The sequence below is a fragment of the Gadus morhua genome, chromosome 17 (genome assembly GCF_902167405.1).
Source record: "Gadus morhua chromosome 17, gadMor3.0, whole genome shotgun sequence".
In the NCBI taxonomy this organism is placed as follows: domain Eukaryota; kingdom Metazoa; phylum Chordata; class Actinopteri; order Gadiformes; family Gadidae; genus Gadus; species Gadus morhua.
The window spans coordinates 4,515,503-4,538,308 of NC_044064.1; the positions used below are offsets into that span (position 1 = coordinate 4,515,503).

The 22,806-nt window shown below is 48.6% G+C and overlaps 1 protein-coding gene across 1 annotated transcript; it reads left to right on the top strand.

The window, feature by feature from the left end:
• The first annotated feature begins 76 nt into the window (after nucleotides 1-76).
• On the top strand, nucleotides 77-22,528 carry hgfac (HGF activator). Its single transcript, XM_030338112.1, has 14 exons — nucleotides 77-739; nucleotides 830-893; nucleotides 1,457-1,550; nucleotides 2,789-2,862; nucleotides 2,985-3,131; nucleotides 3,409-3,540; nucleotides 5,128-5,238; nucleotides 7,138-7,312; nucleotides 9,482-9,576; nucleotides 17,733-17,988; nucleotides 18,483-18,622; nucleotides 19,355-19,495; nucleotides 20,550-20,692; nucleotides 22,143-22,528. Exons 1-14 carry the CDS (start codon nucleotides 671-673, stop codon nucleotides 22,320-22,322), a joined length of 1,821 nt encoding a protein of 606 aa, XP_030193972.1. The 5' UTR covers nucleotides 77-670; the 3' UTR covers nucleotides 22,323-22,528.
• The last annotated feature ends 278 nt before the right edge of the window (nucleotides 22,529-22,806 follow it).

The following is a 22,806-nucleotide window of genomic DNA, read 5'->3' on the forward strand; positions in this document are numbered from 1 at the left end:
CATCCTGCTAGTTTGAAAACGGTCAATTTAAGAACGGTGCAATTAACATTTCTGCTCTAGAGGGTCACTCCATCCCCCTTTGGTGCTACTGTTAGAAAGTCCTCTTCTTGTGCATTCTTCCCTGTAGCATCTGGAAGTACATTGTGGCAGCTGGTTCAAATTAGAGGCTAGGAGGAGAAGGACCATTGGGGATCCTGCCAGGGCATGCCACTGACGGAATGCTGACAGTCCACAGAGACTCACGGTGACCCAACTCGAGAGGGCGGGGATCACGAAATCACACCCACACAACTCGTCCACTCCGGATAGTCTCTTTCGGGTCATCCAGAAGGACGTGACTCGTTGATACTGTCCTAGAGAATCCGATGTGTAATCGCATGGGGCGTCAACTCTGCACCGGCTCACAGACAGCAGGGGAGATCAATCCGGATTCCGGATATAACATGTCGTAAGTAGACTAGAAAACAAATGACAGAACGGGTTCATTCAATACGCTTTGGGAACGCGAGGAACAGGACAGCGCTTGCAGGTTCTCCCGAGGGTCCCATGAACGAAAGCCAACAGGGGACTCTGAAGCTGGCTGATATAACGTGACGAATTCAGCGGATCCAACCTAGAGGATAATAACCGGGGTCCACACGTATACACACACACACACACACACAGCAAGATGTGGGGGTCCACCATGGAATACTTCATGTTTCTGCTCGTTCCTTGCGTTTTTGGTGCAAGTAAGACGGTAAGTGTCGTGATGGAAAAATGTTATCTGAGTTTCAGCAACTTAAAAAAAAAGTTAAATAAAGATTTTAAAATCTGTCGTCGGTTTCAGCGGATTATCCTCCCTGGATACGAGATAGTAAATACTAGGAACACCACTCGGGACAGGACGAAAGGTAGGTGACAGAAGCTTCTCCATCAATAATAATAATAATCATAGTAGTGGTACATCTCATCTCCTTTTGCATTTGCCTAACATTATACAGCTCATGCTTTTTTAACATTCTGTGTTTCATTGCTTTTCTTATTTGGGTCAAAGCGGTTATCCTCTAACTTGAATGAATAATGACTAGGCATTTAAAATGCAGAGGCACGTTAAACCTGCACTATTTAAGGTGTGCCTTTAGCAGTCTCCAGTGGCTTGAGTTGGAGCTGAGGTTGGCAAAAGTGGACGGGAATAGAAAATAATCATAGAGAAACATTTGATTGAAGAAAATCTGATTGACTCTGGGATGGGAACCTTTTATTCTGTCAAAACCTTCAAGTGCAGACAATTTAAATAGCAGTAGTAGAAAAGTGACTTAGTGCAGGTTTAATGTGGTCACATTAACAGAACCGAGATATGACTTTGAAGTGATGACCTCAATTTCACATGCTTCCTCTTTCTTAAGATGCCCAGAGGAATTTTACCCAGTCGACATTCATGACGTATATACATGTTGCAACCGTCTGTCCCTAGCACTGACAACGTCGGGCAAAGAGTGTGCCTTCCCATTTCGTCAGGGTGGAATAATCCACCACCAGTGCATCACCGTGCGATCGTCCAGACCTTGGTGAGTTACTGAACGAGGTGTATCATGACGGTGCAGTCTGTGTTCTGCCACTCGCGTCTGGTGGTGTTCGACAACCGTTGAGTAATGAACACACGTGCGTACCGGCGGTTGCGTCACTTTCCTTCCTTCCTTCCTTGCTTCCTTGCTTCCTTGCTTCCTTCCATCCAATACATTCCAGTGAGAGTGTTTTTTCCCTGAATTCATTAGGACCTTATTGCCAAATTGCTCTTTGTGTTTCGCAACTGACACCTCAAGTCATGGCATGAACTTTGTTCTTTCATGCCCTTTTAATAGGATTTTTTGACACGTTTTATGCCTTGAGAGGAATTGTTGAATATACACAGAGTGTATGTAGAAACACACTCTCTTTTTCCGATGAGTTATAAACAGTTTATGATTTGATGTAAGGAAAAACGCAGCCTCATCATGATCCTCAAAAATCCTCATCATGTTCTTCAACTCCAGATGCTGTTAAAAAAAAAGCAGTTGGCGTCTCATTTCCAAAAGTGAATCTGAATCGAATCAAGATGTGGGTTGCAGGTGTTTCACCAGATGATTCAACACATAAATATTTAAAACAAAACCAGGACGGCACACTCATATAGTGTGGCAGGATTATTTAACAGAAGATGAAGAGCATTAATACGCGGTTACACAAACTGTTCTTCCCCCACACGCAAGCCATTGTCAGACCTGAAACAAAACGTTTGCAAGCCAAAGGTCAATATGAGTTGCTAAGTCTGTGCTGCATGTGTGTAAAATCCCGTGTGGTTCCGTTTCCCCCCCGAAATGTGTTTTTTCGTTGGCGTGTGCAAGGGTTGATGTGTGTGGTGTCCAGCGCAGGAAACTTTGCCACCTTATCATCCACAAAAGTGGTTGTATCTCGCGAATGACTTTTTGGACGTGTGTTTGTGTGTCTGTTAGTGTGTGTGTGTGTGTGTGTGTGTGTGTGTGTGTGTGTGTGTGGGTGTGCGTGCGTGGGTGGTTGGGTGTGTGTGGTGGTGTGGAGAGGATGAGAGGTTTGTTTGAATTTCAAATCCCACTAAAAGCATGTAAAAGGGAAATTCATCTCTTCATTGTATTTGAAAGCGGCGTTCGAGCTAAGTTGACCTGTTCAAAACGGAGTATACATTGGGTTGTTCGTTGCTAGCGGTTCTGGTGGAAGGCATTGCGTTGGCAGAATAATGAATTTGATTGCGGAATACATTCAAATCCTTACTTCTTTGTTTTACTCTCAGGTGTTCCCTCACACACAACTTTGACCGGGATTTCCAGTGGGGTTTCTGTGTGCCTGTGGTCTCCCAACCCAACGGTGAATATCGTCCCTGATTTCGTTTCTGTGTGATTATTCCACGTAGTCTGTCCCTTCGGTGGCCCCTCAGGCCTGTGTTTTAACATCTTTGTGCGTCTGTTGTCGTTGTTTTCTTCGTGAAGTGGTGCTCCACTCGTCGAGGAGACGTCTTCTGGACCCGTGTCAGGTGAACCCTTGTCAAAACGGCGGCCTGTGCAGCCTCGTACCCCACAAGGACTCCTTCGAGTGTTCCTGCCCGGAGAGCTTCAGCGGGCGTCTGTGTGAGCACAGTAGGTGGCGTTCTTATCTTTATTGAAAATCTGTTTCCAAGCAACAACAATGAATCCCCAAACAAAACACTGACACCATTGAATCCAACTCGGGCCCGAAACCGCCCGCTTGAAATGTCTACCGTGTTGAACTTTAAAGAAAATATCTCTTTGTGGTTCACCCTTGACCCTAAATGTCTGCAATTTAACGCTCCGTTGGACCGTTGTACCGCTCCCCGTCTCTCATGTGTCGGTTGCTCTTTTTTTGTTGTGTTTCTGTCGTTTCGTGTCTTTTCAGCCAAGTGCTACGAAACAGGACACCTGCGCTTTTATGACATAGGAGAGTCCTGGGGACGCATTCACCTCCGTAACGTGGAACTGTGCTCATGCGTGGCCGGGGAGACCAGGTGTGAAAGAGTTCGCTACACAGGTGAGTCTCGCTCTGCGTCGACACGGGATGTGGGTTTTTTTGTGTGTGTTTCGGTTCCAGTCCCGTGGGGAGTGGGATCGAAACCCGACAAGTAGTACTTGTTGTGTTTTGGTTAAATGTTGCTTTCATCCGGAAAACACTTGAGTGGGCGGGAACCTTCCTCTGAATCACTTTTGAGGGTTTTTCTTGAGCTGGAAAAAAAGTATCATGAGCATGTTTCTGAAACGTAATTTCGGTTTCAGAAACGTAATTTTGGTTTCCGAAACACAAGTTTGGTTTAAATTCCGGCCGAAAGAAAACCCGGGGTAAAGCGGACGCAAAAATCACCATATTGTTATAGTCCCCCTGCGGGTACCTTTTTGCCGATAACATCCATCACCCAGGTTCTTACCAGCTTTGGTGAACCCGATACCCCAACAGCCCATGTTAAACCAGCAAGATAACATCAAACCAACACTCATCTCCCTCCTCAAACAGACAGGAAGCCGTTAAAACACTCGAGGCCTCTGTTCTGTGTCTTGTCTCGCTCCCTCGGTTCCCAATTGTTCTCGACAGTATCAGGTTCCCCTGCTTTGGGACTCTTTGAACCTCTCCCTCCACCTGGAGGTGACGGGGGCGTCTGACGTAGGCGGCCTCTCTCAGCGGCGGGCATGCCCTGAATCAAAGGCGAGGCCACGCCCTCCCTTTGATGGCTTCGCCATGGTTACCAGGGAAAAAACGTTGTGTGAAGGGAAGAAAAGCCTGTTTATCTGACTCAGCCCCGTGTCTCAAGTTGTCAAGTTGTTTATTACTTTTGACACACCACACCTTGTCGGTCTGGGAGCTACCGCCTCCACCGCCTCCACCTCAACCACCTCGCCCCCCCACCTTCGCCTGGGACGGGAGGGATGGAGAAACAGTCTGCCCGCGCTTTAGGGAGTTGGAGCTCAAGAGATTTGTGACATCCAACACACACTTAGCAGCCCTGTTGTGTCGCAGTGATTAGTACCAACGAGACAGCCTTGTGGGTGACTTATGATTATGAATGTGGGGCGATGGGTGCAGACAATTAGCTATTATCTATTTATTTATTTATTTTTGCATAGGGGGAATGGGTTCACCTTGCAATTCTCAGTGTTTGCCACTTGTTTCTATGAAAATCCTGACTGTACCGACAGCGATATATTGTTGTTTCACTTTCTTCGGACAAATGCCCTGATTGGAAGTCGCTTGGTGGATAAAAGCGTTCCGCTAAACGCGCTAACGTAAATGTTATTAAACACATCTGAAAGCCTGCTTCTTCTGAACCACATGCTTGTGTTAAGGTCAGGTGGGTTCGCCCCCGATATCAGGTTGAGCTCGAAGAACATTCTCAGACACAGTACCACATCCCAGAATTCTCTGCATAAGGTTCCCATGACGACACGGCCGAGCCATCAAACCCCCCCCCCGGTTCACATACCGTCCCGCCGTCGCACTGTCGCGGCTGTTCCCTTTGAACTTCAGACAGGATTGATCTCCAGGGGTCTCCGGTTGACGTAGGTGCCTCTAACCCCCCCCTCAACACCCCCTCCCCTCCCCTCCCCTCCCCTCCCCTCCCCGCCGCAGGGTGTCACTCCAACCCCTGTGAGAACGAGGGGACCTGCCGACAGATCTCCGACACCGGGGACCGAGTGTGCCACTGCAGGCCCCGCTTCTCCGGGCCCCTGTGCAGCCTGGGTGAGTCTGACGGACCCCGTGGCCCCTGCCACGGGCCCCTCTAGTGGCCCCTCTCCTGGCCCCTCTGTGGCCCGTCTCCTGGTCCCTCTCCTGGCCACTCTAGTGGTCCCTCTAGTGGCCCCTCTAGTGGCCCCTCTCCTTGTCCCTCTGCTGGCCCCTCTAGTGGCCCCTCTCCTGGTCCCTCTAGTGGCCCCTCTCCTGGCCCCTCTAGTGGCCCCTCTAGTGGCCCCTCTCCTTGTCCCTCTGCTGGCCCCTCTAGTGGCCCCTCTCCTGGTCCCTCTAGTGGCCCCTCTCCTGGCCCCTCTAGTGGCCCCTCTAGTGGCCCCTCTAGTGGCCCCTCTCCTTGTCCCTCTGCTGGCCCCTCTAGTGGCCCCTCTCCTGGCCCCTCTAGTGGCCCCTCTGCTGGCCCCTCTAGTGGCCCCTCTAGTGGCCCCTCTGCTGGCCCCTCTAGTGGCCCCTCTAGTGGCCCCTCTCCTGGCCCCTCTAGTGGCCCCTCTCCTGGCCCCTCTAGTGGCCCCTCTCCTGGTCCCTCTCCTGGCCCCTCTCCTGGCCCCTCTAGTGGCCCCTCTCCTGGTCCCTCTCCTGGCCCCTCTAGTGGCCCCTCTAGTGGCCCCTCTGCTGGCCCCTCTAGTGGCCCCTCTGCTGGCCCCTCTAGTGGCCCCTCTCCTGGCCCCTCTAGTGGCCCCTCTAGTGGCCCCTCTCCTGGCCCCTCTGCTGGCCCCTTTGCTGCCGCCGCCGAGCGGCTGCCTCTGAAAGTTTCAACACGGGGAAAGCTGAGCGTCAGGGCAAAATCTGTGTGGGTTCCTCCCAAAGCGCACAGTTCACAGCGCTTTGGCTCGGTTTAGTTAGTTAATGGGTTGTTCCCAGCGCATTGGATTGGTTTAATTAGTTAATGGGTTGTTCCCAGCGCATTGGATTGGTTTAATTAGTTGATGTTTTTTTTCTCAATACTTTGGATCGGTGTAGTTCGCTTGTGGGTGGTACTCAGCACTTAAGATGGGCGTAGTTAGTTAATGAGTTTTTCTCAGTACTTTGGATTGCTGAAGTTAGTTAATGAGTTTTTCTCTGGGCTTTGGATCGGTGAGGTGTGTCAGTTGTTTTATCTCAGCGGCCTGGATCGGTGTGTTTAGTTAATGGGTGGTTCTCAGCCTCTCCAGCTGCAAGTTGCTTCAGATGAGATAAATGATTAAATGGGAATGTAGAATGTAGGGATCAAGGAATTATGTGCGGTCGAACCAGTAATCCACACATCAGTCCGAAAAGTATTTAAGTGTTTTAAGGTGTGTGTGTGTGTGTGTGTGTGCGTGTGTGATTGTCTGGTGTGTGTGTGTGTTTGTGAGTTTGACATTTGACTCAGTCATTGCTTCCTTTCATCACACCCTCACACATCCTCTCTCTCTCTCTCGCTCGCCCGCCAGCCCGCACACACACACGCACACACACACACACACACACACACACACACACACACACACACACAGAAACACGCACACACTATGATCTCTCTCACTCTCTCTCACACACACACACACACACACACACAAACACACCCTCACACATCACATCATCTCTTACACACACATACACACACAGTTTACACACACACATACCACACACACATACATTCCTAAACACACGCGCGCACCTATTTCCAAACTCACCCATTTCTACACTCCCCCATCACAACCCTCTCATGGGCTGGGTGGCGGTGAGGTCGTAAAAGAACAAAACACATTTTCAACGTGTTGCGACGGATTAAAAAAAAAACCTGCACAAACTGCAGTTCTCGCCGTGACACCGCGAGACAGCCGTCAGCTGTAGCTTAACGCGCTAGACGACGCACGTGGGCTCATGACAACGGTTGTCGGGTGTCTCCCTCCCCCCCCCCCCACCCCACAGAGGCTGAGACCAAGTGCTACAGCAGCCGGGGGCGTGGCTACCGCGGCGTGGTGGGCGTGGCCCTGTCCGGGGCCCGATGCCTGCCCTGGAACTCGGACCTGCTGCACAACGAGCTGCACCTGGGCACCGTGGAGGGGGCCCGCGGCAAGGGCCTGGGGGCCCACAACTACTGCAGGTGAGGAGGGGGGGAGTAGAGGTGTAGAGAGAGAGAGAGAGAGAGAGAGAGAGAGAGAGAGAGAGAGAGAGAGAGAGAGAGAGAGAGAATCAGGGGGAATGGTGTGTGCATGTGAACAAGAGAGAAAATATAAATGATGAGCGTGTGTGTGTATCTTTGTGCGACTGAGTAAGAAAACCATCAAATATGTTTAAACATGAGAGAGGCGAAAGAGCAATATAAGATAGAAACATTCTCTGTTTGTGACACTGATGTGTGTGAGAGAATGTATGCATGTATCAACGTATGTATGAATGTGTATGCATATATATATATTGAAGCGGGCCAGTGGTCGTGGGGTTTCCACGCCACCAAGTTAAACAGATAAAGCGACGCAACACACAAAGCAGTTCAGAAGGATGACTTATTTACAGGGTAAATAGTTATCCCCAGGGTGGGGAAAAAGGTAATCCAAAGTCTGTAGTCTGTGTCCAGGAGTCTTCACCGGGAGGGTCCTCAAACAAAGCGGTCGGTACACCGGTAATCGATAAAGTTCCAGGTCTCTCACTCTCTTGGCCGTACAACGTTCACAGAAGCTCACTAAGACGCTCTCTGTAGGATGCTAGGCCCCACGTGGGACGCTCTCCCTTTCATCCCCAAGCACTCCTGCCTAATGCTCTTCAGGCTTGCGTCGTTAAGGGAGGAAGTCCATGTAAGGCTTGGGGGTGGAGCCAGAGTGCTGCCACATATCTCCCTTCAATCACCACTCCTCCCATTCGTCTGCCACAATATATATATATGTATAGATTCAAACAAAAGCTTGAGTTCAAATCACGTCCCCGGCACCACCGGCCTCACAAACGTACCAGTCCAAACAAACCATAAACCAGTCCGCCACACCAGTGCACAACGTATAAACTATCGGGGCAACGCTCAAACTAATATTTACATAGTCCGTGGAGTCCCATCCTTATGGGGAATTAGAGGTGCTGTAGGTATGATCGGAGAGTCGTAGAGAGATAGAGAGAGCATAAAAGGGCAGAAGTGAGCAAGGTTTTTGAAACTAAACAACCAAAGAAAATCGCACTCTCCCTTTCCCTCCCTTCCTATATTTACATTCACGCACTTTTGAGTGACAGGGTAGATGGATTCCCCAAACCAATCGGGAAAGAGGAATCTTGATTGGTCAGAAATTTGCCTAAAATCTAAATTATATCACATAGATGCAGCCGTGCAGTGAAAACACATATTCTCAAAGAGCAGTTCAACGGTGGAAGGATGGCTGTGAAACTTTCTACGGATCACACTCAAAATAAGACCCCCAGCCCCTTTATTAAGCATTAGAAGCCTTTAATCAAGCACCTTTTTCAAGCGCCTTTATTCAAGTATAACGTATAGGGATCGACCGATACGGATTTTTTAGGGCTGATACGATACCGATATTTTTTCATCAGCTTTAGCCGATACGCCGATACGCCGATACCGATATTTAGAGCCGATACTTGATTTTTTTTTTTTTTGCTCCCTCAATCATAAAAATTACACTGATAACAAATGTTACAAGTCTCAATTAAAAAAAAGGAACATTTATTGAACTTCAATATAAAAAAATATATTTAACAAATAGTAAAAACAGGTGAGGTAGAACAAGTAAAAAAAAAAAAAAAAAAAAAAAAAAAAAAAATCGGCCGCGTATCGGCCGATACCGATACGCGTAAAAAACGTGAATATCGGCCGACTGATATATCGGTCGATCCCTACGTATGACCCCCCTTATCATCGATGATAAGTTGATAAGGGGGGTCATACGTTTAAGGGGTGATATCGTGCCACCGGGTGTGAGTGTGATTAGCCATTACAAGCCATTTGAAAATCAACCCTTTCATGGTTAGTGTTAGGGTTAGGGGTTAGGATCTATCCACCTAGAGGTATGCTGGATAGATCAATCTACCAGCCTACCCAGTGGACTGTGGCAAACGTTGCTTATCTAGCCATCTTTCATCTCGGTGGACACGCCCATCAGTGATGTCACTAAGGCACAGGAAAAGGCGGTTTTTGTAACGGCTTGTAACGGCCGATCACACTCCCACCCGGTGGCATGTCGTCACCCCTCTAACACGGTGCTGATGAGCCACAACGGGGTCCCCTGTCGTCTGTGTGTGACCGACCGTGGCTCTGGTCCGTCTGCAGGAACCCCGACGGGGACACACGGCCCTGGTGCTACGTCCTCGACGGCGGCGCCATCTCCTGGGAGCCCTGCGACGTCCCGACGTGCAGCAGCGTCAGTGAGTACCAAGGAAACGCCCTCCGTCGTTGTGCTGGGGTTCTTTACATTTAGGGCATTTAGCAGACGCTTTTATCCAAAGCGACATTTGTCATAAGAAGTGCAACGATATATCGCTGTCGGTACAGTAAGGATGTTCAAGTACAACAATCGCTAGGCTAACCAGCCATGATAGCAGCTACTGCAGTCGCTACACAGTTAAGTACAGTTAAGGTTCTTGTTGTTCTTGTTGTTGTTCCTGTTGTTCTTGTTGATCGTTAGCCTCGCAGAATAATCTTATGAAAGTTACATTTTAAGGTTCATCTTATATTTAGCGTCACGATGTCAAATAGATGACTTAGGCAGATAGTGATTATGGGATGTAAAAGGCACTCTGATTGGCTTAGGATAAAGCCAATAAGGCCCATAGAATCAGCAGCATTAGGAGGTTAGAGCTCGGTTAGATGTCACAATTTGGCCAAAGTAATATTGAGGAACTCATTCTATGAGGCTTATGTGATGTTAAGAGAGGTAAGCTCAGTGTGTTTAGAATGGTGTCTCCCTGTCTTTAAGTAGATGCGGAGGATAACCCTGTTGAACGCATCTGAAATGGAGCTGCGATGCTGGGTTTTTATCTGGTATTTTTGACAGTGATGTGTGTGATGTGTGTGTGTGTGTGTGTGTGTGTGTGTGTGTGGTGTGTGTGTTTCTAACTAGTGCGTTGGGTTCTCCCACTTCCAAATACATGTTAGGATACCGCAATGACCGAGTCACAGAACAGCCGTTGCTCAAGGAGGCCTTCAGGTAGGCCGCAGACATTAGGGTTCGAACCCGGAACCATTGCGCATGTGTCTGTGTGTGTGTGTGACTGCGCATGTGCGTGAGTTTATTGACCTTTGAATTGACAGTTTTTGCCATCCAAGGTTTGCCTCTGCCTTTCATCTGCGATCAGCCTTTGATTGACTCCCTGTGATGCTGACAAGAAGCGGCCAATGACCACGGACAGACGGCTTATTTAAGCTGACCGACCTAAGACTTCAGTTAAACAGATACATATATGAATATATAATTATCAGAGTACAGAAAATTTTCAAAGATATCTGTTTCCTTCATTCAGGACAGCATAGGTTAACTACAAAAGCGTTGTTTCTTTGTGACGGTCGAATCGGTTGCAAACTAACCAGCAGCTCATCAGGCATATCCATCCAATTACGGCGCTCTACTAACGAGCGGGTCTCGTCCGTCATCACCAGCCCTGCACGGGGAGTTCACCGCTGACTAATTCACCCTTGATGTGTGAAAAAATGATAATAATCTGGTGTGCCAGCGACGCTGTGAGCCGAGGCTGTTCAGAGACCCCCTGCGGTGCCTTGCCAACAGGGTGCGCCGCGTTTAGTTCCACTCGCGGGCGGAGGAGGTGGAGACGCGGGCGATGTGTGACGGAACGGAGCGGGCGACGGAGCGTGCCAATCATCGCCTTAAATATCACGCCCGCTCTGAAGTGAAACTGAAACTAAAAGGGTCTCGACTGCCTCAGCAGGGAATGGAAGGTTCTGGCTGCTTTAGTCCGGGAGGAGGGGGAGGGGGGGGGGGGGGGGGGGGGGGGACTGGTGGTGGTGTTGGTGGAGGGGGAAGGGGAGGGGGGGGGGGTGGAGGAGCCATATAATTGCTTTATTTTATTTATCTAACCGCCATCAACAAAATCGTCAAATCATCAAAACTCAGACGCAGGTTCGAGTCCCAGCTCACGGGGATTAAGAATTTGCTCATCCTTTCTTGCTGAGCCTAGATTCTGTTCACCGCTTAGATCCAGGCTTTAAGTCCCCTGATGGAGTAAGTACCTTAATGGACACCTCTTATTTCTAGACTGTGTGAATTGTAAAGTCAAGTATAACCTCCAAAACATCTTGATCTGAGTCATGGTGGTGTGGCGGTCAGGGCTGTGGGTTAACACTCTGCAGGTGCAGGTTTGAGTCCCCGCACGCACGGCTAATAAGAAGCTGACCTTTATGATGAGCTTTCAGACACTATTGTTCAGGTTCCCTGCTCAGAACCAGGGTTCAAGAGGTACCTTAATGGATACATCTTATTTCTCTGTAATGTGAATAGTAAAGTCAAGTATAACCTCCAAACATGCTCTGGTTAGCGTCTTGGTGGTGCAGCGGTCAGGGCTGTTGGTTAACGCTCTGTAGACTCAGGTCTGAGTCGCCGCACTCACGGCTAATAAGTATGATATTATTGACATTCAATTTCACACGACATTGCTTCTTGTGAATTGTTAAATCAATTATGAACTGTGATTAAGTCTGACCCAGTGGGGCAGTGGATAGAGCTGTATGTGTTCTGTTCTTGAGTCGTGTATATGACCTGGGTTCAAATCCTGTCAGGAACACTCACCTTTGATTGGAGACATTTTCCAACAATGTCATGTGTATTGTAGGGTCAACAATGAACTCTCTCCGTTTCTAAGTCGGTGTCTCTGTGGCGCAGGTGATAGAGCTGTTGAGGATCTGTTCTGGAGACACCGGTTCGATTCCTGCCATTGGGGGTTTTGTGAGAATCACTCTCTGGTGATTGGATGAGTGTGAATGTCTGTGTGAATGGATGTGTCTGTGAATCAGTTAATTCGCAGACATCGATTCACACAGACAGTCATTGGGAATGAATGGGTGAGTGGGAATGACTGTCTGGGAGAATGGATGACTGTGAATGAGTGCACTCATTCACAGCCATCCATTCTCACAGACAGTCATTCGAAATGAATGTGTGAGAGAATGGACCCAATCAGCAGAGAGTTGTTCCCATAAGACCCCCCACCGTAGGAGTCAAACCGATGACTCCAGAACAGATCCTCAACAGCTCAAACACCCAGAGGAGGGGACGTTTTGATAAAAGTTTCTCCTTTACTTTAACAAAAATGTTGTACTCCCACCTGGATTCCAGGTGAGAGTGTGTCAGGTGGACCCAGGTGAGAGTGTGTCAGGTAGTTCCAGGGGAGAGTGTGTCAGGTGGGGCTTGAACCCCGGTCTCTAGAACTGACATCCAACAGCTCTCTCACATGCACCACCAAGACACTTACTAGGACATGGTCGAAAGTTATAGTTGTCAATGACATTTTAGACATTTACATGTTTTCAAAATCGTAGTAGGATTCCAAGGTTAGTGCAGAAGTGGGTACTTGAACCCACGTCTCCAGAACAGACAACAAACAGCTCTCTCACTTGCACCACCAAGACACTGGGATTGGTTAAAGCTTATAAGTCACATTAAATTGAACGACATTGTTTCTAAAATCAAATTTCACGGCTAACCCGGGGAATTCGCATTCTTGACGCACAATGATGAATTTGGGATTAAACAAATCGTCTCAATCTGGGTAAAAAATTTTCATATACCTCTCCGTATCCCTTTAAATTCCTTTGAAGGTGTAGGGAGGCCTATATTTTATCTCCAGCCTTTTCATATAGTGACACTGGGAAATATCCCTAATACACTACATTTACCCTTGGATGCAGTTGTTTAGACGCATACATAACTAGAGGGTGCCCGGTACTAATGCTTGCTCTGGGACTCGATTCAATAGATCAACGTTCATAAACTGACTGATCTCCAGATGTTTTTGATAAACTGGAGGATGCTCTAAAAAACCTCCTAATAAATTATTAAAGAGCCCCCCCCCCCCCCCCCCCCCCCCCAACCAAGAGCAATCGCCCATCAAGGCATTGAGGCTAAATTAGTACATTGTTAAGTGACTCAAACCCAGGACCTCAGGCTGATGACCGGGAGCTCGCCACAGCGCTGGAGATTGCCAGAAGAATATTTGACATTATTCTACTTCATTTAAGAATGCTCGATTCTGATTGGCTGGGAGGGGTGCATTAATCCGGCATATTGCCCGCTGACTTGTCGGTTCTACTTGCTGCTGACTGAGCACTGTAGATCAATACGCCGCTTATATCGTTTTCTATCACATACGTTTCCAACATGAGGTCCATAGTAAAAATAAACCAAGGAGTGCATGTTTGATCGATCGACATTAAAACTGACTTGATACGAATGTAGCAACTACGTTATTGAACTAGTGATCAGATCCAGCCTTGTGTGGTTGCTATAGAAACAAGTTACCTGTAGGCTACAGCTGAGCTAACGTTATTCACCGTAGTTCTAAAGGGAACTACTTTTCGAGGGAGATGAACTTAAACAGAGTATACATTTAATAAGCATGCAATACGAATAAGAAAAAGGCTAATTATTAAAGTATTTGAATTGTTTTATTATGTTGGCGGCGCGAAGTAGAATAAACGGAATAATCACCTCAAGGCAGGGCAATAAACAGTTTGATATGCCCGGCTCGCGGAAGGTTACCGCCCTCGACTTCGTCTCGGGCGGTAAGCCGTCCACGAGCCGGGCATATCAAACTGTTTATTGCCCGGCCTCTCGGTGATTATTCCTTACTTATATTCGACATGACTGTGGTTGAAAAACAACAGTCATAAGCAGGACTTGAAGCTGGGTCCCAAGCACTTTATTCAGCAGGTCTTCAAACTTCAAATGGAAGGGCTTTCATCAGTGGGCCATTGGCTAAATCACCATTGTGTGGTATACAATAACTCGCATGACAATCTTCTTCAATTTAACTATATCACATTAAATCACAGATTCAGTCCTTTGTCGCTAACAGGTGAAAACATAAAGCAAATTTTCGATTTTAAAAAGCAAAATAATAACTTCAGCTTCATTCAATGACGGCTCGTTACATTGAGTCCGCCGTGTGCCGCATTTGCGTGCCGTGCGCAACCGAGCCGACTCGCTGGGGCTATGGGCCGGGTTGCGCACCTGTTGGGCATTAAGCAATCAATGCTGCCATGTAGCGTTTTCTTCTAACAAATCTATGAAACTAGTTTTGACATCATCCCCCTGTGATGAGGCTGCAGATTTTTCTGCAACATTTTTTAGTGTTTGTTAAACACGCGTTGGATTAATTTCATGATTTCACTTTGTTCAGTGTACAATGATTTCAACAGATTTTTTCCCCTAACTTTTCTGTATTTTTATAAAAATAAATCCTGTTTCGCACGGATGAGCCCCTGCCCACCTGCAGGACTTCATTATTCCATTTCGTCCTCCTCGACCCCTCCGTCCATCAACAGCGTGTCTTCTTTCAATCCCCGTTTATCCTAGCCTGGCAAGCCAGACCCATATCGGAAAGATATTGGGTCTGGTCTCGTACGGGGGCAGTGTGGGCGGGATAAACCGTTGTCTTTCAAGTTCCCTCTGCACGCAATAGGATAGTTCTACAACCAATCAGAGCAACGAAGAAGGTGACGTAGGCAGTGCGACGGAAATTTCCCTCGCTCTAAAATCAAACTTTTAACGTATCTGGTCGGCAAAAATCCGAATACATCTTTCTTTTCAAGGAAAGACTTCAGTGCAGTTCTTTGTTCATTGCTCAAAGAAAATGATAACTTGAAGTCTTGAAGAGTCGCGACCAAAGCCGAGTCGACAGACAGCTGTTCACCAGCAGAAGCAGCCATTATTGTTTACCTCTAACACGGAACCGTCGCAGCTCTGTCGTCATTCGGCTCGATTCCACTCCTCACGATCTGACTGGCCTGTCCCTTTTTCGGTTTCCAGCAGCGAAAAACGACGACAGAAGGCTAGACCTCCCTGGCTGCAAATTAAATTTGCTCCCGCTAGAGGCGACTAGATTTCTAGCCTACGTTTATCCATATCCAAAGCCGAAACTCATTGCAAACATTTTGTTCATCCGTTTGTCCGAGGAACTACAACACCAGCAACTCTCACGACCAGTGGCGGTGGGTCAATAGGGGGCGCTAGGGCCCCGCCCCTCCGTGAAATATTCATTTGAATATATCTGCCAACTATTAATAGAATATTATCATTACGAAATAAATCAAGAAAAATACACAGCGTTTATCCTCCATTAATTGTGTGACATGCTTGTCACCATAGACATCTTATATCATAGACGGAGCATTGAACGCTACCGCCTACCGGCGCTGACGAGACGCGGGAGTGGTCATCCGCTCCACTCCACTGTAATCGGTGCATTTAATTAATCATACCTCACTGAATACCACAGATTTTCATGCTGTTTTTTGTCATACGTGTAGCTATGATAAAGGACACATCGTTTGGCGTGTTTTATTATTCATAGTTGGCTTAACACTAATAGAATATTCTGATATGCTTTAAGTGACCAGACATCCGAGAAAACTGGGAACATAATCCCAGAGAAGGTGAAAAATAACGGTCAGCTATTTTTAAGTTGAAGAAACAATGACATATATATCCTGCATAAACAATGTATGAATACATTAGATATGTATATATCTTAGGGACCTTATAGACTGCATCTCTGACTGTGGCTGCAGCAGCGGTCTAAAATTTCTGTCTTGACACTTTGTATTGATATTTTGTGTTTACTATTAACATTCTTTCCTTAAACGATTATGTTTACAGTGATTGTTTTAGATGTAGGCCTATGTCGCTTTAGAAAAAAGCGTCAGCCAAATATTTAATCATAAAACATATATATATATATATGTATATACAGGGTGCGATTTGCCGGTGGGGATGGTGGGGATTATCCCCCCCTCTGGTTTACACGTCCTACCCTCTGCTGAATTATTTTTATCCTCGGTGGGGATAAAAATTATCCCCCCCACCCAAAGTATTTTCACCATTACATCGTAATAATTAACAACCAAAATACACAGGGTCCGTCTTCATTTTGATTGTGCTGTGATTTTGATCTACCGGGAGCGAGTCAGAGGCGTCGCGCGTGAGCGCAGGCTGGATGACAACGGGATAATCTCTGCCGCCGCCGCTCTAAATCCATCAAACTGGCCATCTGATGAAGACGAGCGCATCCTCTACGGCGATGAAAAACTTCTCGCCATACACAAAACTCTTGCTGTTGAGGCCGCAACCAGTCCCAAACTCCTGAAGGAGTTCGATGAGTTTAAATGTCACGGTGTCACAGGAGAGAGCATGCGCAAAGTTCTCACCGCTGTCTCCACGCTCCTAGTGTCCACAGCCGAGTGTGAAAGAGGTTTCAGCGCCATGAACCACATTCTTACAGATGGCAGAAACAGAACGAATGTGTCCACACTGCACAATCTGCTTTTCATCTCTGTAAATGCACCAGATGTTGCTTCCTTCCCGGCCCGCAGATTTGCAGAGATGTGGTTGAAGCAGGGTCACCACGCTGCTATCGATCCGCCAACAGGAAAGCAAAAAAAAGAGGCTGAAGTGCGTCATCAGAGCGGACTGTTTTCGTAGTCTGACCTAATAGTCTACCCGATTAACCCATAAAAAAAAAAAAAACGTCTTGACAGCACATTGTGGTATTTCATATTTTCTGTTGAACTGATATCGGGAAAAAAAAAATATTTTTTTTTATTTGGCACATTTAAAAACAATATTAGCTATGAGAAAATATTTCTGCAAATGCAGTGGTTAAGTTCACGTTCAAAATAGGCCTACCGCCTACGTTATGAAGCCTAAGTGTAAGGTTTAGATACACAAGGTCACAAGATCAACTGTTTTCATAAGTTTTCACACTGTTGTGTGGTTATTTTTCCTGAATAAAATGTCTCTCAAAATTATCCCCCCCTCTGGTTTTTTCACAAATCGCACCCTGTGTATATATGTATATCATATTGATATAAACATATCAATGTAGTGCAACCGTGCGACAGCTTATTTATAGATTTAAAAAAAGATTTTAAAAAGATTTAGTATGCGTCGAGAGATCACTGGCTACGCTCCCAGCGTTTCACCCCGTCCTGTCATTCTTGACTTTTTGGATATATGTATTTTTATGGCCTTCTCAGCCTTTGTCGACAGGACGGTGAAGACTGAAAGACTAGAAATGGCCTTGCCATCCGCCGACTATTAGTGAGTGAAACCACTGTGTGAGCCAGGTTACATTAAGATCCCCCCTGGCTCGTCTCTGACCAATCAGCTCGTGGGAATCCGTCTTGCCTGTCAATCCCACAATGCAACACTTCTCAACGGCGGAGAAACGTGCCGGAATGGAGCGAGCATCGGCTCTCTCTCTTCTCGTCTCTCACGTCACCTCTCTCAAATCATACCTACACCACCTTTAACTCCCCCCCACCTGCCCTCTGCCCCCCCCCCCCCCCCCCTCAGCCTTTCGCAGGATGGTGCTCACCAACCATCGCCCCGGAATCACCCAAACCATCTCCACTCGGCCCTTCAAGACGCCCTCGTGCGGCCGGCGCCACAAGAAGAGGATCGCCCGGGGGCGCATCATCGGGGGGTCCTCGGCGCTCCCGGGGGCCCATCCCTGGATGGCCGCCATCTACTCCGGCCGCACCGACTTCTGCGGCGGGACCCTCATCGCCTCCTGCTGGGTGCTGACGGCGGCCCACTGCTTCCTGAACAAGTGAGCCGGCGCTTAAACGCTTGAACCAACGCGCGACACCATGTTTGGTTGTAATTGAGACGCTTTTTCCGGGTTAAAGGGGCAGCGGGGAGGGTTTGGTGCCATCTAGTGGTGGGGCGGAGTATTGCAACCGACTGAATCGCAGCCCCCCCCTTGCAAATTTCCTTGATAACCTCTCATTGTCTTATGGGCTCAGCAGCACACTGCCATCAACGGTGAGATTGTAAAAAGCGAAATTGTGCGTGGGTGTGTTTGATCAACAATAACGTCAACGCTTATAAGGAATCCCTCCCTGTTTGAACCTATGCCTGAATAAAAATAAAGTTGTCCTCCAAAGGGCCAATGGTTGGTGGTCGTGGGCCCCAAAAAAAAAATAAAAAAAATAAGGCATCCTTCGCGAAATCATTCTATTCTCAAATTGCAAATGTGTCAATTTGCAATTGAGGTGAACCGTGTGGACGGTTTCAGTGCGCTGACGCTGTGTGCCCCCACAGCCCCCTGAGGTCTACCATCCGGGTGGTCCTGGGCCAGCAGAACTTCAACGTCTCGGGTCCGGACAGCCGGACCTTCGGTGTGGACCGCTACGTCCCCCATGAAAAATTCTCCGTTTTCAATCCCACTCTGCACGACATCAGTAAGGGGCAACGCACACACACACACGCGCACGCGCGCACACACACACACACACACACACACACCGTACGCCAAAAGACACACATGGTGCACGTGCACAGTCACACACAGTGCACGCACGTACACGCACACACACACACACACACACACACACACGTCCACAGACACACACTGTGCAGGTGCACACATACACACATGCTCACGCTCAGATAAAAAGATATAAATATGTACACACACACGCACTCACATAAAAACACGAAAATATGTACACACACATACACACACACTTTCCACAATTTAAGTGACTCACATAAACAGGAGATCCCCCCCCCCCCATTGAGGAACACACAGACTGCGTGCACAGCTGTGTGTCAGAGAACAGCAGGGCACAACTGAACACACACACGCAAAAATTCCAAAACGCGCATGCACACAAATACACATGCCGATGCCAAAACACCAAAATGCACACCTGCACGCTTACATACACATGCACACACTCACACACATGCAAACGTTAAAAAAAATAAACACACCCACAAACACATGGCCACGTAAAGAACACAAAATGCGGACACAAACACACACACAACCCACTGAGTAATCAATGCTGTGGAGTCCCCAAGTCTGGTGGGTGTGTGTGTGTAGGGGGGGGTGTGAGTGTAGCGTCTAGCGCTCTATTTACCGTCTCCCCCCCCCCCTCCCCTCTCCTCTCTCTCCTCTGCTCCTGAAGTGCTGGTGAAGCTGACGAAGGTGAACGGCGTCTGCGTGAAGAAGTCCCAGTTCATCCGGCCCATCTGCCTCCCCGAGCCCGACATGAAGTTCCAGGACGGGTTCTGCTGCTCCATCAGCGGCTGGGGCCACATGGAGGAGGGTGAGTCACCGTCTGCACCGCACGCACGCACGCACGCGCACACACACGCGCACACGCGCACACACACACGCGCACACACACACGCACACACACACGTGTACACACACACACACACACACACACTCACACGCGCACGCACGCACGCACGCACGCACACTAACACACGGGCATAAAGGTACCATATTATACCACAGACACGCCCACTTGTGATGTCAGAAGGGGCCGATTTTCAAAGCGTCTTGTAATGGCTAATCACGCTCACACCTGGTGGTATGATACGGGCCCTTTAAAGAGCCAGTGAGCCCACTGATAAAGATTTTGGGGGGGGTTGTTATCCCCATGGTTACGACCAATACCAACTTTGTGATATTTATCTACGCAGGGAATGGGTTGTTCCACAGTCACAACAGGATGTGTGTGTACTATATGGATCGCTGTATATACAGTGACAGCCGATAGCTTTGCCCCGATCAATCTGTCACTTGAATGTAGCAAAAATACATTTACGACAATGCAAAAAAATAAGGCTTGCTGTTCCTTATTGTTGTCATAAGTCGGTAGTCCCCACACGTCTCTAGCTGAACCACAGGAATGTGACGGCATACAAGTGCTTTCCAGAATATTGACGACAAAGCCAATACTAACAACAAGCTGACAAACTAACAAACAACTAAAGGCTGACAAAACCCGCTGAGCAGGTTCTGGAAGTCCCCCCGTCCAGGCCTCCAGAACCAAGATGGCCGCCTCAGGACTCGGTGGATGAACGCCCCTTGTGTCATCCAGTCACTGACTTGTCTCTCTCTCTCTCTCACCCCCCCCCTCTCTCTCTCCCCACCTCCCTCTCTTTCCCCCTCCCCCCCTCTCTCTCCCCCCCTCTCTCTCTCCCCCCCGCTCCCTCTCTCTCTCTCTCTCTCCCCCCCCTCCCTCTCTCTCTCCCCCTCCCTCCCTCTCACCCTCTCTCTCTCCCCCCTCCCTCTCTCTCTCCCCCCCTCCCTCCCTCCCCCCCCCCTCCCACTCTCTCCCCCCACCCCCCTCTCTCTCTCTCTCCCCCCAGCGAGGACGCAGTACTCCACCCTGCAGGAGGGCAGGGTGCCCCTGGTGCCTCAGGACTACTGCACCCGTCCTGAGGTCTACGGAGACCATGTGACCTCCAACATGCTCTGCGCTGGAAACGGCAATTGCGTCGACGCCTGTCAGGTAGGCTCCGCCCCCCTCCCCCTATCCCCATCGCCCCTCTCCTCCCTCCCCCCCTCCTCGCCCCCCTCTCCACTCTCTCCCCCTCTCCCCTCCTCCCCTCTCTCCCCCTCCCTCTCTCCCCCTCTCCCCCATCTCCTCCTACTCCCCTCTCTCCCCCTCTTCTTCCTTCTCTCTCCTCCCCCCGCTTCCTCTCTGCCCTCCCTCCCCCTCTCTCCCTCTCCTCTCTCCCTCTCCCCTCCTCCCCTTCTCCCCCCTCTCTCCCTATCCCCTCCCCCCCTCTCTCACCCCTCTCTCCCTCTCCCCTCTCCCCCCTTCCCCTCCCTCCCCTCTCTCCCTCCTCTCTTCCCCCTCTCTCCCCTCTCTTCACCCTCTCTCCCTTCTCTCCCCCCTCTCCCCTCTCTGCCTCCGCCCTCCTCCCCCCTCTCCCCCTCTCCCTTCCCTCTCTCACCCCTCTCCCCTCTCTCTTCACCCTCTCTCCCCCCTCTCCTCTCCCTTCTCTCACCTCTCTCCCCTCTCTCCCCCCTCTCCTCCCTCTCCCCTCCCCCCCCTCCCCTCCCTCTCCCCTCTCTCTTCCCCCTCTCTCCCCCCTCTCCTCCCTTCCCCCCCCCTCCCTTCTCTCCTCCCCCTCCTCCCCCCTCCCTCCTCCCTCTCCCCCCCCTCCCCCCTCTCCTCCCTCTCCCCTCCCCCCCTCCCCTCTCTCCCTATCTCTTTAAACATGACGAGAGGGGAATGAGTGCCGATTCATGGATGATCTGTTCCTGCTTACTCGTGCACAACGATCTGGCAGGCAGTTTGTTTGTTGTGTGTGTCTGTGTGTGCGCGTGTGTCTGTGTGTGTGAGTGAGTGTGTGTGTTCTGCTTCTAATATTTGGGCTTTTTAAGTGTGTGTGTGTTTATATTTTCTACTATGAATGCATCGTTGGGTATTTCGTCATGACGTGTGTGTTTATGTGTCTGTGTGTGTGTGTGTGTGTGCGTGTGTGTGTGTGTGTGAATCCTGGCTGTGTGTGTTCTGCTTTTAATGTTTGGGCTTTTTAAGTGTGTGCGTGTGTGTGTTTATATTGCTACTATGAATTCATCGTTGGGTATTTCATAATGACGTGTGTGTCTGTGTGTGTGTATGTGTGTGTGTGTGTGTGTTTAAGTGAGGAATATGTGTCAGATGGATGTATTTCTGTTTATGCTTTCTACAATGAATAGTTGGGAATAGTTGGCATGTGTGTGTGTATGTCTGCCTGTTCATTTATATTGTCTACTATCGTTCATTTTCTAATGTGTGTGTGTGTGTGTGTTTTTTGTGTCTACATGTATGTGTGTGTGTTTGCCTGTGTGTTTATATCGTCTACTATCCATTCATTGTCTGGTGTGTGTGTGTGTGTGTCTTCCTGTGTGTGTGTGTGTGTGTGTGTGTGTGTGTGTGTGTGTGTGTGTGTGTGTGTCATCGTAACCAGGGAGACTCCGGGGGTCCGCTGGCGTGCTCCCAAGGGGACGTCAGCTTCCTGTACGGCATCATCAGCTGGGGGCACGGCTGCAGGCAGGGCAAGCCCGGCGTCTACACCCGCGTGGCCAACTACATGGAGTGGATCAACAGGGTGCTGAAACGCAAACCCCGCCGCCGCCAAGTCCCCTGACCACGGACACCCACCCCTGAACTGATCTATGTATACATATATATATATATGTATATATATTACTGTTTGATTTCTGTTGATTTCTGTTGTATTTGCCGCGGTTGTCATTACATCGTGGATTCGATGTAAATTGTGTTTTGTGTTTTTTTTTTCGTTTTTTTTTTTACTGTGAAAACGTTTCGACTGAATAAACCTAAACTAACTTGAGAAAATGGTGTTGTGTCTTTTCACGATGACGTGAGCTGTTTTTTTTTGATCGGCGTGTTTCCCACAATCATTAATTTACAGGAAGGCTTTCCTCTGTGAAAAAGATAAATGCCTGATCATTAAATCATTATGAAACACGGTGCAAAAAAACAACAACAGACACATACTGTAACTCCAAGGCCGATCTTCTACACTACAGTTGTGTATACTTATTTTGAAGTATTAGGAAGGGAGGGGGTGTTCTGGTGCTGCTGGGGCTGGGGTGTTGTTGGTGGTT

Bases quoted from the DNA above. Each gene is read 5' to 3' on its own strand.
- hgfac (XM_030338112.1), top strand. From the start codon at position 671: ATGTGGGGGTCCACCATGGAATACTTCATGTTTCTGCTCGTTCCTTGC. The intron at 894-1,456 runs GTAGGTGACAGA...GTCTGTCCCTAG, and splicing joins CACTCGGGACAGGACGAAAG to CACTGACAACGTCGGGCAAA. The intron at 1,551-2,788 runs GTGAGTTACTGA...TTTTACTCTCAG, and splicing joins GTGCGATCGTCCAGACCTTG to GTGTTCCCTCACACACAACT.